Genomic DNA, 18,823 nt, shown 5'->3' with positions numbered 1-18,823 from the left:
CTGCATCCAGGATATTGTTCAGGATGATCATGATTATGCCTAGCAACAAAATGCAATCTCCAGATGGAAAATGTTGTATTATAAAACGATTGACTATTTTCTCTACACATCCTGTCATTGTTGTTAGCAACCGGAGCATTATTTATATATTACAATAATATAAATATTGCTTAGCCTCATTCTTAACATATTAAACCACGGTCTAGTTCAATATCAATCTGGAAACACCGCGTGGTGCTGCTGCTGTGTGATTAGCAAATGGTTAGGTCAGAATTTCATTCGAGATCGCCTCACCCTGTGCGCAAATTAGCGTATAACGGCGTCGCTTCTCTGAACAGTGTACCTTTGAAATTGAATCTTGAAACGAACTTGACGGTCGCATTGCATATTGGACTTACATATTGATAAGTAGACATTATTTGCAACATTAAAAAGGAAAAGTTCTACGAAAGATTCGGGTAACGCCTATATTCAAGATGAATGAAAAAAAGGAATTGCAAGGTTTGAATTGCAAGCTGGAGGTGTATATTGAGCGTATGCGCCAGCGAGAGCTTGGATCTGGTGGAGTTACCTATGAAGAAATATCAAGTGTAATTGACATGTTTGAACGGAATGTTGCTGAATTACGAGGATCTTTGGATGATGCTAATAAGGAAAATACACGTCTGAAGATTGAACTTGGAAAATATAAATCACAAGCGGACAGCAGAGATGATTTGAAACGCAGGTGAGTAACTAATTAGTAAATGTTCATTTGTAATTAAAAACTTGTCATTAATTACTTTCAAATTAGTTAATTAGCACAGAAAGAGTAGTTAAAATGCTTGTGAATGATATTGACTTATTAGCTAAACATATTTTTCTGCATTGTCTAAAGATACACGTTTATGTTGCCAAATCATAAAAGAGTTAATTTAATTTACGACGCGCAAATCATATAAGTACCACCACGTTTCAGGCCAAAACAACTCAAATCATAGTTTTCGCACAGAAAGAGTAGCTAAAATGCTTGTGAATGATATTGAATGATTAACTAAACATATTTTTCTACATTGTCTAAAGATACACGTTTATGTTGTCAAATCAGAAAAGAGTTAATTTAATTTACGACACACTAACTGAAATGAGATACCATCACGTATCATGCCTAACAAATCAAATCATAGTTTTCGCCCAGAAAGAGCAGTTAAAATGCTTGTGAATGATATTTAATGATTAGCTAAACATATTTTTCTGCATTGTCTAAAGACAACACGTTTATGTTAGCAAATCATAAAACGGTTTTAATATGATTTACGCTGAAATGAGATACCATCACGTATCATGAATAAAATACATCTCAAATCATAGTTTTCGCTTTAATTCTCTACGTTGAATAAAAACGCCCAAAACATATAATTATAGGTGGTGTATTCACAATGTTGCAATAAAAATATTTTGATAACCTTATTATGTCAGTAAATACAAATATCTATGGTTAAATTTAAATTTTACATTTTTAGAATTCTTCGAAAATATTAAACATGCAAATAAAATATGAAGCATATACCACACTTTATAGAATTGATGGAGTCGATACGAGAGATATTATTAATCTGATAAACAGAAATAGCCATCAATCAAATAACACCATATGTTACTTGAAACATCTATTCACTTGTTAAATATATAACTCGCATCGCGTGTCATATGCCTACTATTAACCTACATAATAACTGAAATACAATATATTGCACACCCACACCCTGACACCACAACCCATTCCCACCCCTCACACACATTTGTCACTATTGATTGCTGTTCGCATTTTGCATAGATATATAGATAGATATATAGATACTTATAGATATGATCTCTGCATATAAGCTAAGAGCTCTTTATATAAGCTATACAAAAAACATCCAATATCAAATTCGCACAAAAATGATTAGGAAAGTTTATTTATGCATTTAATTTATTATTTTTATTAATCATCATTTGACCGTAATAAGATTGACCAAAACAATTTACAATGTTAACTAATTAGGTCACTATTGGCCCATGAAGCTTCATAATTGGCCAAAACACGCTATAATATATTGTCATTATTGACATTGTCCACTTGAAAATGACCACTCCTTTGACCTTGGTTATATAGACTTTTCGCACCTTTTTATTAATTTAATATTACAAGTTCTTTTGGGAAATATTAATATTATGATATGCTATGCATGTATGTAAACTTACAATATTTAACTACTATTTAATAATATTGTAATAAAAAAGTAAAATTTTAATATAAATGTATGTGTGTTGCCTACGTTCAACATGTTCCATACAGATATCACATTCTTTGGCTGAAAGTATGTCTCATTTAACAAATACTAAATTTAGCATGTTTGTTTTTTTTATCCCGAGGGTTTACATCCGTGTTGCACATGTCCCAATTTTATGTTTCTCATGGAGGATGCCGAAACATCGATTTATCATTCAATGGTTTGAATTTCAAGTACATCATATTAAAATTAAAATATAACTTGATGAAGGTCAAACTGAAACGTGCATGCAAATTGACACTAGGATCCACAACATGCTCGTCTATCAAGGCACAGTTCTTTAACCCCAATACATTTGCACATTCATTGAATGACCTTTGAAAATTTGGTACAGAAACTCATACTCTGAAACTTGAGGTCAAATTTTGCACTGTGATTGTTTAATTGAAGTTATTGAACTATGCCATTGGGATGAGGCCATTATGGTCCATAGTGTGAGAACTGTTTTCCAGGTCAGATTTACTTGAAAAAAATAAACTTTCCCGTTGGCCATGACTTTCAAAATATACGTACAATAACTATTTAATGAATTCGTAACTTGGACACGTAATCCATAGGTTTGATACAATATATGAAGCTATTTGGTTTGCTGCATGCATGAGAAGGTTACTAAAATACCAAAGTCACAAAGTTTGGTTCCAGGGTATCAATTAACCTTTTAAAGTTCTATACCAAAGCCAATACTAAACTAATTGTAAAGATATTGGTGTCCTTCAACTTATTTAGTGTAACTTTATTATTTTATGTTTAGGATTACAATTTTTACGCGCTTTATTAACTTGGATTTTGATAGTAAATTTTAATTTTTTTTACAGTAGATATAATTGTTAATATTTCTTGTTTGTTTCTTTATTTTTTGCTCAACTTGAAAATTCACTTGATACTGCCGAAAAATCCGCGATGGCTTTTAAAAAATATTCGATATTGTTAATAATTTCTTTGGAATTTGAAATAAACTACATTTTCTATTTTCTTGGGACAAACTCTTCAACCTTGAAATGGTAAGATACAATCCTAGCTGGTAAACATGAAATGTAATGGTCAGCATTATTGGTTGTTTTTGCATAAAATATGTTCCACATAGTATTAATGCATAATACTGCCACGTTGTACATTGTATATACCTCAAAACCACAAAAACATCGTTCCCGCCGCTAAAATTGTAATTGACACCAAGGCAAAAATCACAAGAAAATATATATAAACTCGCTTACACTTAACCATATGTTTCTCTGGAGTCACTCAGCACGCCAGAGAACGTAAATGAATAAGGGAAGTAATTATTACAGACAAGATTTTGAGTTCAAGGTCACTGTGGTATAAATTCATTGAGAAAAAACACAAACATGCCTCTATACTAAATATAGGCCATATATCCTGTTGTATATAATGCTGATGATTTCTTTACCATTGACTGAATAGGCTTCCGGATAAATGACACTTAATTTCTTAACAATTTTATTATTTACCCCGGCATTTACCGTACTGACTATGTACTGACCCTCCACTCAATGAATGACATGTTTAAAATTGATTGTTGGAGCTGGACTTTGGTCATTTCACATTGACCTTGTATTTGCTTTATGGTTTGCGATTTAGATACAAGGAAAGTGTTCTAGTTACGATATATTACTGATACTGCAGATCAATCAATTTTGATGCCCCAATTGAGCCCAAGGTGATACAAGCAACACAATGGGCATACTCTCCTTGTGGGTCACTTATTAGAACAAAATATATTATGCAGAGGTCAAAATATTCCTCGCGTCATACGGATTCAGAAAATGTATAGTTTGACATATCTACGACTTATCGTTCCGGAGTTATGAGCAAAAGGTTGAAGGTCCCGTCGAAGGTCAACATTTGGGCTACTCATGGGTCTAAATCAGAAAAAAAAAATTTCCTCCGATTTTGATGAAATGGACTCAAATTGTTGGTCTTGTAATAGCAATCAAGAAAAAGAATAGTTTGCACTAGCTAGGATATTTGGCTACTGTTAAACACAGCAAAATAGGTTGCAACTAATCTCGGCAACTAATAGGACTATTGGGTATTGACCCGTTTCAGTGATACACTCATAGAAATTGTTCGTTGGCATTACTCAGTAAGTTGATGTAAGTCGTTGCGTCAACTTTCCGAGTAATGCCATACGCAGAGGATGATTTAAGGAAGCCCCATCATGCACTGTAAAAGTGTTATCACTAGAGTTTCAACTGCCACTTTACTTTTCAAATCTCATTGAACTCTGTGCAAAAGATGTTGTTTTAGAATTGCCCGTGTGTCATTATTACTTGGTCGATTTCAGATCTAAAGTGATGTATGCATGAAGGATAATTCACACCTTCTGTAGATAACATAAAATGTGAAATCGACCAACTTTTTGAAGGTGTTTTTATTGTAAATATATCTGTCCAAATTCAAATTTAACCATGCACGTGTGTATGCAGTGGGCGGGCAGTGGTGTCATGTTCACTCACACAGCTGTGCTAACCGCAAGACTTGCTGGGAAGTGCTTAATTCATCCTCTGTGCCATACGCGTACAATTTTGAGTAACGCTGACTTGATATCATTATGTTGGTCGCACTCATTTGCACTTACTTTATTGAGTTGTTACAACTCAGAAAATGAAACTAGCCTAGGTTAGCATAATTTTCTAGAGGTGTGCTAAGGTATATAAAATTTTGCACTGATTACAAAAATAAATATTTGAATACTGCTAATTGTGCAGAAAATGATCCAATTACGTGAATTAAGTAACAAAGTACCAAATTGGAATAACTCAAAACAATAAGTACCAGTAACTTAATATGAACGAGTTACATCAACTTACATGTTGAATTACAATAACTCAACTAATTGGTTCTTTGAACCTTGTTTATTTTCTAAGTTCCCTGAACTTGAATTCAGAAGTTGGCATTACTTAAAAAGTTGACGCAACGACTTACATCAACTTTTAAGTAATGCCAACAAAGTTGATTAGTTGACGGAACTTTTTTTTTTTTTTTAGCATTTTTTAAGTTCGGATAACTAGAATGAATTTTGTTTTTGCAACTTTTACACTATTTTGGAGTTGTCCAAACTTACTCCTTTTGAATTGCGCCAACAAGGCGAACAAGTCATTTCTATGAGTGTAGGCAACAAAACATCTCAGGTATTGCAAACTATTCCTTATTGAAATTATTATAACAAGTCAAACATTAACGCATTTTTCTTAAATGACCCACTTATGTTGCTTGTATCACCTTAGGCTCAGTGTTGGCTCAATTGATTCGCTAAAATCTGCAGTACTTAGGCTATGCGTCTCAGTTGCAACATTGTTTCGAATATCCGCTGTTCCACTTGCCGCTTTTTCTGAAGTTAGATGGATACACGGATACTTTTTAGAATATATCTTTTTACGAATATTTTACCGCTATTGGAATTATGTACCGATGTTTGGAATACCGGGTTGATCACAGCAACTTTTTGTTCATGAATCCTTGCAATCCTTTTATGGAAAAGTATTTTATCTGGTTGGTTTATACTTGCAAGTGCAACTGAAACGCATTTCTATAGATTATATCGTCAAGAAGAACACTTTCCTTATTATTAAGGTCAATGTGAAATGACCAAAGTCCAATTTCAATAATTAATTTCACACGTCATTATTAAGTGGATGTCAGCACGGACACGGTTAATGATAATTTTATGTAAATCTGTCTCTGTGGTCTGTGTCGATGACGATGACAATATTTAATAGTATTACTTTGGCATAGCTGCAAAGTCAAAGGTAGGTCATAAAGGTCTCCCCCGGATAAAATAAGAAGAAGTATGATTGATCGTTTGCCTGACACCTAAGTATGTTTATTGGTAGGAAGATAAATGAACTTGTGTCATTTATTTATGAGATCTGCAAAGGTCCTCTAAAGCGACTCTGCAGACTTTTTATTCGACGTAAAATATTTTGATGTAACATATCTACGTTATTTAATCTATTCCCATTCTATTTCCAGTAATGTTTAAGTTCTAACGAATGTTTGATGACGTAAAATCGATAATATATTTTTACTCGATATTCTACAAAACATATTATTGATTTACGTCATCAAACATTCGTTAGAACTTACAAAATTATAGAAAGGCGAAGGGCACAGAGGGTACCTGCTTCCAGTAATAACCTTGTTATAAAACTTTAACCTTGCTTTAAAGATTAGAAAATCTTCTGCTGAGAAATTCTAAATTATAATACTAACAGCCTATATAGTGAAACCTTATCTTGGTTTCTAAAAAGAAATATCTATACATAACCAAAGTCATACTTTTTGGTTTATAATATTCAAAACTATGAATATTGAAAGATCATTAATAACATTTCTGGAAATAGAATGGGACTAGATTAAATAACGTAGATATGTTACATGAAATTTCTACATCGAATACTCGGGGTATGTAGCGACCCTTATTGACTCATCTTGCGTATAATTATAGCACCCGCCAAGCCAAAAGATAGGTAATTAAAATAAAATATATTACGCAAGAAATTCAAATTCATGAGAAGCAAATTGAAGCAATCACGTTTAATAATTAGTGCAAGCCAAAATGGGTGCTCGTGAAAGGGCATTTTACTTGAAAATCGGAGCTTGGAAATTTGGGCAATTATTCAAGGTACACATTCCCCGACACATTTCCACCCCTCACACAAGCGAACAACGTCACAAATGCACTTGGAGTATTTTAAAATAAGATAAATATTAAGATAAATGGATGGTCAGTGAATTTTTTTTACTGGCTGCCATTTTTGTATGTAGAGACTTGTGTAAAAAAGTAAAAAAAAACCCTTTCTTATAAACATGATTAAGATGAATGTTCTATTCCTTGTTGACGAAGCAACATTTTTTAAAACTCAGATGTCTTCAAATTAGAGTTTTAGATCATCACAATAGAAATCAAACTGTTGTTGTTGATGATGTTGTTGCCGATTTTTTACACAGAATCGCCAAGCTTGAGAAGGAATTAGCGGCGGCAAGAGAGAGGATACAAGACCTTGAAGCGACGCTATCATTCCAGGTACGTACGTCAACATCTCAATATATCCTGATTATTATAGTCAGTCTCCAAATTAAATGGAAAGTACCCAGCAAACACAAACTATCTTTAATCTGTTAAATAATTCTTAAATGTTGGATTATCTAAATATTTTTAGAAGGTTTAAAAAAAAAAAAATTAGGCATACATACGAGGGGCAGTCAGTATGTTTTAAGAGTTGACTCGTGACGTCATTTGTGGATCGTTTTCATGGCATTTCTCAATGATTACATAAACACTGTACCTTTGTCTTTCAAACAACACATGTAAAAATTATATCACACACATGATTACGTAACAGCATTAGCATAAAATCAATGGTCTAGAGTCACCTGGTGAAATTGAGTCGTTTTTGTTAAGGGAAATAAGAGGCCGAAATGAGGTATTGTTGTATTTTCTATATTTTCTCGGGAATTAAAGAATGGAGAATGCTGCCGTTTGGAACAGTATTAGAACACATACTACCAGTTTATTAAACCATGTTTGTTGGGCTGGAAAGGTATTAGTTTATTTAAAATGCGTGGTCAAATATGTCTTATTTTTGACAAAAACAAGGCTTTTCTTTCTTTAAAAATCTTGATATTGCCAAAAATAGCAAACGTGGAAATTTAAGGTTTTTTACCAGTTCTGTTGACTAATCTCTAAACATTTAAACGGGAGTCTCCCTAGAAAACATTTGAATCCGTGATTAAAATATAACTGTTATTCTACCATTGTTACATTTATACAAAAAGTAGTGGTACAAAGAGAGAGACCATCGTTTGAATGAGAAATTAATTTTTTAAACTTTTCTGTTCATTTCAGGTTGAGATCATCCATAAAAATTCATATGAATATTTAAATTACAATTTTCATAGCATTTTGTAATATTTTAGGCCCTATTTACATGGAATTTTGCAATTTTCGTGCATTTCCACCATATTGTATCGGTCATCCCACCTACGCATGCGCAGATTGTTGTTTGATTTGCACCAGTTATCATCGCACTGAGTACCAGCTCTCAAACGTGACCAGTCATTATATTTTAGTATGTTTAATTTTGGAGATAATTGATGTCATTTGTAATAACTGCTTTTTCATTTTCGCCATTTTTGCAGAATAATTTCGCTTCCATTCAAGCCCTAAAGTTGTTGAAGTTTCCAGACGTCCCATTTCCACCAAAGTTTAATGACAAGTCTCATATTTTACCAAATGCAAACTGAGGACCTACTGTTTATTCCTGCCCAAAACTAGCCATATGCACCTTATACTTTTGCTGTTCTCGGACATTGTAAACACGTGTATTTTCTGTAATTTAAAAGGCCCGCTTTTTTGCGTGATTTGGCAGTGTCCCTAGACTATTGATTTTATGCTAATGCTGTTACGTAATCATGTGTATGATATAATTTTTACATGTGTTGTATGAAAGACAAAGGTACAATATTTATGTAATCATTGAGAAATGCCATGAAAACAATCCATAAATGACGTCACGAGACAACTCTTAAAACATACTGACTGCCCCTCGTATCAGAAAAACTTTCTTCATGATGTCAAAAAGATATACTGTAAACATTTTTGGCAAATATTTAAACAATTCTTTTAATTGTCAACATTTAACATAATATATTTATATATTGAATCAACTTTTCAACATGTATTGAAAATGTATGAAAACTTATTATATTTAGGTATTCAAGCAATATATAGTTTATGCACGAATTATGCACTCACATAATTGGAATTAACATTAATCAACTTTTCAATGAATCTCATGTGTAAATATCAAAACCCATATTGAGCATCAAAAGAAAAAACCATGAAAACAGATGCCGTCACCGGGACTCGCTTTAAAAGAAAAATACCACATGAAATATTTGCTTTCATTCAAATGTGTCTTTGTCCAATATTTTGACACTCTCATAAACCTTGCTGTACTTTTCACTGAATAGAATATACACACGTGGGCGCGTAAACCAGAAGTAACACATATTATTCTCGCTCGAATTTGCGCGCATTTTGATTCATGTAATGTGTGAGCAAACTTTACACCAACGCCGAGTACCTAAGTCTCATGTCGGAAATTTGAACATTGCGATTTGTTACATCGCGGCAGCAATAAAGAATAAAGAGAATACACTATTTGAACACGGATTAAATTTTTTAATTAAGAACATGGATTAAAGGCGCATTTTACAGTCAGTTTCATGAAAAAAGGTGCATATAAAGAGCAGATAATTAAGTTTATCTATATTTACAACAACAAAATCGGAAAATGCCGACATCCGCCTCATTTAATCATGTTGCCATACAATTTAGTATGACCTTGGTTTATTAATGGACAGACACCAAGTTCAACTTGCTTCTTTTTGCTATTAAATTGTTGACCAGGCGGAGAAGCTATAGTCTATTTGAGCCTCAGTGCACTTCGCCTTGACCTATTAATCCATATGACGCTATATAATTCTTTAATAAAATTAGACCGCTGTATTTTGCATTATATTATGTACATTATACTTGTGCATGTACATTGCACAAGTCCAAGTGTGAATATAATTATTACAAAATGCGAAATGATACCATATATAAATAAGCACTGAAAATTAATAATAATAATAACACTATAAACACTAATAATAATAATAATAATAATAATAATAATAATAATAATAATAATAATAATAATAATAAAATAATTAATAAATAAATAAATAAATAAATAAATAAATAAATAAATAAATAAATAAATAAATAAATAAATAAATAAATAAATAAATAAATACATAAATAAATAAATAAATAAATAGAATCAAAACTGAAACGCAATTTCGCTCACCAAAACCAATGCACACCGTTGTATTTTCATGCATGCGGTACATGTACTAGTACAATAAAAAACATGACATGCAATACAGTAAATGCATAAAATACACACAAACATGCAGGTACATTTTTTTACAATTAAAAAAAATAACATGCAATAAAGCAAATGCATTAATACACACAAACGAATATATATTTTGTTGTATTAAAAATACAATTTATTATAATAAATACATTTATTATGCAGGCACTGAATTGCTATATCATGTAACTTGTGTATTAACCATTTACTCTCTGCAGTCAGAAGAGAAGAGAATATTGAAGGCCGACTTGGAGAAACGCGTCGACAAACTCAACCAGCAACTGTTATTCAAAGACAAAGATTTGAAAGAAGTTAGAGAGGTAAATCCTTTAGCAATAAATATTTCGGGGAACTATGTTTTGAAAATGTAATATTAGTAGAATTACATTTTTAGAAAAGAATAACAAAAATGTCTTTTAATTCAACTTTGAATCAGGTAAGAGAATATTCATTGAGATATTTATAAAACGTCAGTGGCATCGCTTTTAGGTTGTAGAGCTCTACGATAATAGTAGGCCACAGTGATAGTACGCCCTCTATATTGAAGTTCAAATTGATAAATTCTTACGCCTTTTGCTTCCAGGAATTGAGGAAATTACTAGCCGGTCACACCCTAGATATCGACAAGATTTCGGCACGGATACGTATGGAATATGAAGAAAAGCTGGAAAAGTTACGCCGCGATTTACGCGAACAGCACAAGTATGACATGGACCAGCTTCGACTGAATTTGGAAAGCCAATTCTCCAGCGAGGTAGGTGCACTAAACTGAAAAAGTGTTAAGATGTATTATATTATATTATATATATCATATTATTATAATGTGAAATATATATATATAAAACAACGTCAACAACAAAAACAATTATTACAAGTGGAATTTAAGACCCTGGATTGTGGTATTCCTCAAGGCTCAATTCTTGGTCCTGCATATACTTAGGTAATTAAAGCTGACAAGACCGTGATTGTTATTGTACAGTACTTCTGCATAATATAATTGCACAATCGAATACACTTAAAAGTGTTACCGTGTTCAACACTGAAACTTTAAACAATAATTCCCATGCTTAGTGGTATGAATTATGTACAATAACTAAATTGTTATCATCTTTTAAAAAAATTATGTAGAAACAAATATTAATATTCAGATACCTGAAATATGATGCAATTATGACTTGTAAACTGACAAAGCTCTGTTTTATCTGATAACAGAAATCTCGACTGGTTGTGCGCATCAAAGATTTAGAGATGCAACTGGAAAAAGAGAGGGATTTGCACCGGCAACAGTTAGCTGCATTGAGGGGTCAGAGAGACTCTTTGGAACGTGAAATTGCTGAATACAGGAAGCTTCTAGAAGCTGAAGAGCTCAGGTAAGTGTGCACATATTGCATCTTACACATCTACAGAGAAAATGAAAAGGAGGCAATCAGTCATTAAAGGCTTAATGTACGATTTCCTTCAAATTTTAAATTTGTCATTATATACTCAAAATGCTGAAATAATACTAGTAATAATGATCGGGAATGGTTTCTGTCCATTTTGAGCTGAAATAACGAGGTAACGTGAAAGAAACACTGCTTGTTATTTTGGCCGTTTAACACGCAGTTCTATGGGCGGACATAAAGTCATAATTTCTTGAATTATGACTTTATGTCGAACTTTACTCTGTTTACCTACAAACACAACAAATTTGGCTGATTCCATTTAGGTACAAGTTGTGACATGTGTAAACATTTGAATACAAATATGCAAAAAAATCAGGTTTGAAAAAAATTAACCAAATTCATATTATAAGATCGTACATTATGACTTTAATTAGTTTCAGTGTCGATCTACATGATCTAATACTGATAATAATTATTCTATTGTAATGTATTACATTCTGCGTTGGACATCATATAAAATCATTGATCACGCTAATTGCTGGCTCTGAAACAGACTTGTTATTCAAGTGTATTGAAATCAATATCATTGAAAAATGTCAGTTTCTTTGTGACTTTTTTTCATATTGTTTGTCGATATCATAAATATTCTGCATCTATGTCCCATAACAATTGTCCATATATCAGTTTATAGCTATTCCAGTTGAAATCCACACTACCACTGTGGAAGATTTTGGAAATATCATCCACAGAGGGAGTATATTTTTCAAATTTAATTGGTTAGGGTTAATCATTTTGAAACCCATACTACCCCTGTATTATGGTTATTACCTATATCTTCCACAACTGGAGTGAGTATTTCAAATGGAAGTTACCCAACTGTCTGGTTTTATTTGAAACTTATACTCCGTCTGTGGAGGACTTTAGCTAAATCTTTCACAGGGGTAGTGTGGATTTTAAATGGAATAGCCCATTTCTTGAATTAAACGTAATATGCCAGTTTCTCTCCTGATAACATGACTCTATGTTTGATACAACACTGAAAGCCAAACTGGAGTCTAGGTGACTCTAAAAGTAGAGTCCAGCCACTCTGCGACTCTATGTCTAAAATGACTCCATATTGGGAGTCATTTGACTCCCATGAAGAGTCATACATTTCTTGACTCCGTCGACGACTCTGAATGTAGAGTCAAATTGACCCCACTGGTAGAGTCGACTGACTCTCCTGTGATAATCAGGTGACTCCTTTGGAGAGTCAGTGCTAGTTTACTCCACTTATAGAGTCACTTGACTCCATTCTGGCTATCAGTGATACTAAATTCCTCATTGTTCACAGGTTAAATGTCGACCTAACTCCAAACACACTCGCGAAAAAACGTCGACGTGTTCTTGAAACTACCAAAGCTATGAAAGCCAAGCGTCGACGTGAAGCGGTGATGGATACCATTTCCAGTTCGAGTAGTACAGGACTTGTATCAATTATAGATGCTGATCCAGATGGTGATTTTATCAAACTCCACAATAATGCTGATGATGTGAGTATAGGCTCCCAGCAAACACAAAAACGTTTTAAAACGTTTTATATGAGTTATTTTTGGCTTTTGGTTTAGGTAAAAACGTTTTAATAACATTAAAATGTCGGGTTATATAAAGGTCATGATAACGTTTTAAAACGTTTTGTATAAAAACACACTACAACAATATTTTTAAATGTTTTCAAAAAATGTTATTGCAAACTATTTTTGCAAACATTTTGCCAAATATTGTGTCAATACTTAAATAACATTATGTTAAAATGTTTGAACCCAGCAAACACAGAAATGTTCTTAAAATGTTTTTTCAAAACCTTTTAATAACATTTAAATGTCGGGTTATATAAAGGTCATGAAAACGTTTTTAAAACGTTATTGAAAATATTTTGGGCAAACATTTTTCACAAAATATTTTTCAACCCCAAAATAACATTTTGTTTAGAATGTTTTGTATCAAGTTTTCAAGAATGTTTTTGGAATGTTATTAAAACGTTTTATACCCTTTATATAACCCGACATTTAAACGTTTTCGGTAAAACATTTTTGTTTGCTGAGCACTAGATTATCAAAAATGTTTTTTAAGGTTATGAAAACGTTTTATACTCTTAATATACCCTTTATATAACCCGACATTTAAACGTTTTCTGACAACCTTTTATAACCATTTGCGAATGATGTCGAAAACGTTTTGTGTTTGCTGGGCTACTATTAAATTTTTGAGCTGCCGACTTTTCCCTCTATCTTTTTCCATTTTGATATTTGAATATCGTCACTGGGCGGGAAAAACCTCATGTACTTTTGGCCATTGAACATGGATAAAGCTTTGTAGGCGTAGCCTCATATTGAAGAGGTTGTTTCATCCATGTTCAAGGGCGAAAAGTCCATGCAGGGAACATCTCATATTTACTTTTGGCCCTTGAAAATGGATAAAACCTTGTAGGTGTAGATTTTATATTTAATGGTTTGCTTCATCCATGTTCAAGGGCAAAAAGTACATATGATTTTTTTCCCGCCCAGTGACGATATATTTCGAGGGTTGAGAACCAGAAAGCCTTTAACTCACATTGAAAACTATTGTGAGTTATGGCTTTCTGGTCCTCAACCCTCAACGATACCTTTACCTTTTTACTTGTTCTTTGAAGAAGAAAAACTTTACAGTGGTATGTTTCCTTGTGGACCGTGAGCTCTGCTTTCATTCGTCCAAATGCACGTTCTTCGTTCTCTGCCTATCTATGATCTATTGCAACTGCAATACACCCGTCACCTTTGGGGTTCATTTACTTGCTCTTCTCATGATAGTGTCCATTACCGGTGTATTTCAATATGTCCTTAAACCTTGTAAACTATTTGCTACCTCTTTTTTTAAAGAAATAACTTAAGTAATACGCAAATAGATTCATTAGGATTGTCCATTGAAATTATTTACATAGTCCTAAAACAAATCCAGTATAAAATAGGTCATGTTGACATACCTCAATGACGTTTCGTGCTTTAACACAACACTTTCTCAAATTGAATGACCAGCTTTGACCTTAAACGTCTGTTGCTTCCTGTTGGTAGCTGACGTAGGTGGCGCTGTTAGTAGTTTCCACAAGCCCTGTTGAGAGTGTTAGCCTGCCCCCTCTTTCGTATCTAACACTCTCAACAGGGATTGTGGAAACTACTTCCTTCCGCACATCTATGATCAGCTACTAACAGCGCCACCTGACTGCACAGCACTGTGATAACTGACGGCGTATAAATACTACAACTTATTATAAGTTCCCGTCGAGAAAGCCTATTACTTATACTAATAATTGGTTTCCCATTTTCGTAGGATCAATCCATGGGTGGATGGCACGTGAAGCGTACAGTGGACGATGATGAAGAAGTCTCCTATAAATTTCCATCCAAGTACGTTCTCAAGAAAGATAAAGAAGTGACCATATGGGCATCAGGTGCTGGTCGTTCACACAATCCTCCAAATCATCTTGTATTCAGATCAGAAGAAAGCTGGGGGAGTGGAGATCATATGGAGACTAAGCTTGTGGATGGATCGGGAGAGGTAATTACCATGGTTGCATAATGCTTAAGTTGTAGTAAGACAAACGCTCTGGCTGCCCTTGAATATGATCAAGAGCATCGTGTGAGCGTCCCTGAAGAATCAACTTTGCAAATTAAACGGTATCGAAATGCAGCAACATTTCGCATATTAATAGAAATTATTATCGATATTAACGACGAGAAAGTATTCCTTTATCTTCTTTCTACAAACGACAAACTACAATGCAACTGCCTCACTTGCCTGAATCGGGCAGAGTCTTGTAGCTACGGCCTGCGGAGCTAGTTGATATATTGCAAATCCATTCCTAGCCGTGATTCCAACATAGATCCATGTACTCCTATCACAAGGTCGGAAGGACTAGAATTCCTTTGGTCCTGATTTGACAGACCATAGATATGAAAGAACTGAGTTTCGGAACACCGTAGATATATACCGTAAAACCTCGTCTACAAGCATATAGAGTGTTTTTGATGAAAGCTAAATTAGTTCAGGCGCCCTCCATAAACAAAAATTATAACATTATGGAGTTTGAGCAAATAAATTACCGATACAAGCGAATACAAACAAGTATTATTGTAAGACTATTGTGAAATAGTGAAGTGAAAGGCAATCACACAGCATATTGGCATTGTTCAATCATATCGTTTTCACCACTTTCTTGCAGGTAATGGCAACACGTTTGGTCCAACGTGAATCATCAGCTAATTACGAAGAGGTCACTGGTTATGCAGACACAGATAGTCCTGATGGCTATGAGGATGTAAGTTGAGAGTATTATAAGTATAATATATAAACTTGTGAGAATTTTTCTTCTACGACTCCAGACTCACAAGAAAGCGTTTATTCCGCCAGATTTGGAAGGGGATACACAAATGCACCATGATGGACTCTCACCTTTAAATTGCACTAAACAATAAACATGATGTAGGGCTCTCGCTCTCGAAGGTATATACCGTAAAAACTTGTCTACAAGCATATATAATGCTTCTAAACGATGGTTGTTTGACGAAAGAGACGAGAGGCAGACACTCTCCACAAAAACATTATTTGGAGTTTGAACAACTATTATTGATATAGGTAGCTGTACAAACACGAATTATTGTAAAGCCAATCTATTGTAATTGTGTTTGTGGAGGGTATTACCCTTTCGTTTCTTTCGTCAAAAAGTACCTCGTTTAGAAGCACATAATATGCTTGCTATTCTACGTTATATAGTTCTTCACGGCTGATCCAGGCTGTATCAAAATGATTGCTCTCCATTCGGGTTTTGGTGTCTTGAACTTGTTGAAAAGCCCGCGCCCGTCTCTTCAGCTCTCTTCCAAACCCCATTGGATCAACTAATAATGACCAGACTCTATACTTCATACTTTATATTGAACATTCTGTTCTGAAGTGGACCCAATGGCACGTTTTGAAGAGGCGTGGTTTTCAAAACACCAAAAATGGACGGAGAGCAGTCATTTTGACGGATACAGCCTGTACAAATATAATAGAAGGTGTTACGTCCTTAACGTCTTTATCTCATTGTGTGTCTCCTTTTTACCCTTTTACATCCAGGTGGACGGTGATGAAGGCTCAAGATGTAAAATTATGTGAAGGAAAAGAACCTGAAATTGACAAGTGACACTGGGACGAAGCGGATGTGGCAAAGATAGAAAAGATAATTAGAGAGTGATGTATATTGATAACTTAACTTGTAGTATATGGTATACTTAAGGACGGTAGCGTACGTGTTGTTGTTAAAATGGTTATTGTTGGTGTTTTCAAGGTTGTGGACTTGTGGTACATGGTAACAGCACTTCTCAGGAAACGTATTTTGATATTAAATGTTAATTTGACAAAGGAGGGAATAAAACTTTCGTCGCGATCACCACATACTGACAAATCTGCGATAACTATAAATTGGTCTTTCAAGTTGTTTCACAATGACTATAAAGGGCGACTGTATCAACTTTGATTGCTTTACAACGTCGCGTTGCCATTATCGCTAACCGCGCTTGGCGAATCGCGCAGGTACTTCACAGGTTTTATATGGACGGTTCATAGAACCCTGGTATTCGTCAGTATGCAGAAATCACGACAAAATGGGCTATTACAGTTAAAATCCATACACCCCCTATGGAAGACTTGACCTTCATTTTCCACACAGGGGGTGTGAATTTCAAATGGGGCTACCTGAATGGATGATTCTATTTGAAATCTACACCCCCTGTGTGGAGATTATAAGGTCATATCTACCATGGGGGTGTGGGATTTCAACTGGAATAGCCTGATACTAGTATATGATAATGATAGTCATGTCACTGTCTGTAGTAATTAAAATGTAGACACAAGCTTGAAGCAATGTAGTAAATTGATAGACACATAGATCGAAAAATGAGTTTTGCAAAGTCAAATAATTTTAGAATATAGATCAACATATTCTTTATAGACCACTTGACATGTGACGTCATTGCCCAGCGGTATGCGCGAGAATTATGGCAATTTTCATTGTTCTTTGCCCTGCAGTGTGCGTACGCATCGTAGTTTGCTCAGGGCACGTGCATTTTAAATCGCCCACCACATTTCATATAGTACAAAAAAGCCATTGAACCATGTAACGGGTCGTTTAAGCATATCGATAGACCAGTCCCTCGCCTTTGTTGATAACAATTATGTCAAGTGGTCTATAGGTTCTGTAATATACAAGTCAATGTGCCAAACGTCGATGTGGACATAAACACTTTTTTACACCAAGCTTATAATAAAATACCTTGATTTCACCGTCACGGTATTGTACTTGACAATTGTAATTGTCAAAAGGAGATTCTTCGATGTTGTCTTTGAAAATAATAACTGTTGTTTTACATTGTTTTTATTATAGAAGTCTTGTTTTTAACATGTTTAATGATAAATTATAAGTTGCAGCGGCTGCACAGAAAAATTCATCAAACAGTACTGCATATTTGTGGGATAATATTTTATATTGCAAACAGTCAAACAATCTGACTGTATTGGCTTACATAGCAAGTACTTTCAGTGAAAACAATTGCCAGTAAGTTAAGTACATTATTTGTTAAATCGTGTATTTGTTTTGTTGTTGTTTTTTCCCCTCTTTTTTATGATATCTGCTTCGCGCGCGCGTAGCATGATACTTTTAAGGGTATTGACAGCGGAGTGCATCTTCAGGTTATCATTCTTTTCTAAATAGAGGGAAACAAAAACATAGATAGTGATGGGTAATTACTGTCCATTTTCTTCTTAAATTTGTTGTTTATTTCTTGTATATGTATACACTGACTCTAGTGTACGTGATAGCATTTGAAATAAACTTGTCAAACAAATCATTCCTTACTTTGAGCCTTTATTTAAGACTTTATTATGTTTGCAGGTACGTGCGACGACGGCCCGTGACGAAAATTGGCCATTTGAGTCCCTGCGCCTTCTAGCGTTTGCACTTCACCATGTTCACAGAGAATTTGTTAAAAATTAGGACGTATTACGTTTTGATCTATTTTGCTTGTCAGCTTTGAGAAATAAGTTGTCCACCGCCCGCCCGCCCCATCCGATATCTGATTCAAGCAAACTTTTAACCGTGTTAAGGACGCAGCACACCAAATCA

The 18,823-nt window shown here is 34.1% G+C and overlaps 1 protein-coding gene across 1 annotated transcript; it reads left to right on the top strand.

Annotated features, from left to right (window-relative positions):
- The first annotated feature begins 177 nt into the window (after window positions 1–177).
- On the top strand, window positions 178–18,548 carry LOC140153716 (lamin-A-like). The gene is made up of 9 exons (XM_072176540.1): window positions 178–727; window positions 7,287–7,362; window positions 10,483–10,584; window positions 10,848–11,018; window positions 11,477–11,634; window positions 12,983–13,181; window positions 14,995–15,222; window positions 15,887–15,982; window positions 16,780–18,548. The coding sequence occupies exons 1-9, from the start codon at window positions 477–479 to the stop codon at window positions 16,816–16,818; spliced, it is 1,320 nt and encodes a 439-aa protein (XP_072032641.1). The 5' UTR covers window positions 178–476; the 3' UTR covers window positions 16,819–18,548.
- The last annotated feature ends 275 nt before the right edge of the window (window positions 18,549–18,823 follow it).

The sequence above is a fragment of the Amphiura filiformis genome, chromosome 5 (genome assembly GCF_039555335.1).
Source record: "Amphiura filiformis chromosome 5, Afil_fr2py, whole genome shotgun sequence".
NCBI lineage: Eukaryota > Metazoa > Echinodermata > Ophiuroidea > Amphilepidida > Amphiuridae > Amphiura > Amphiura filiformis.
This window is presented reverse-complemented; position numbering and strand designations above follow the sequence as displayed.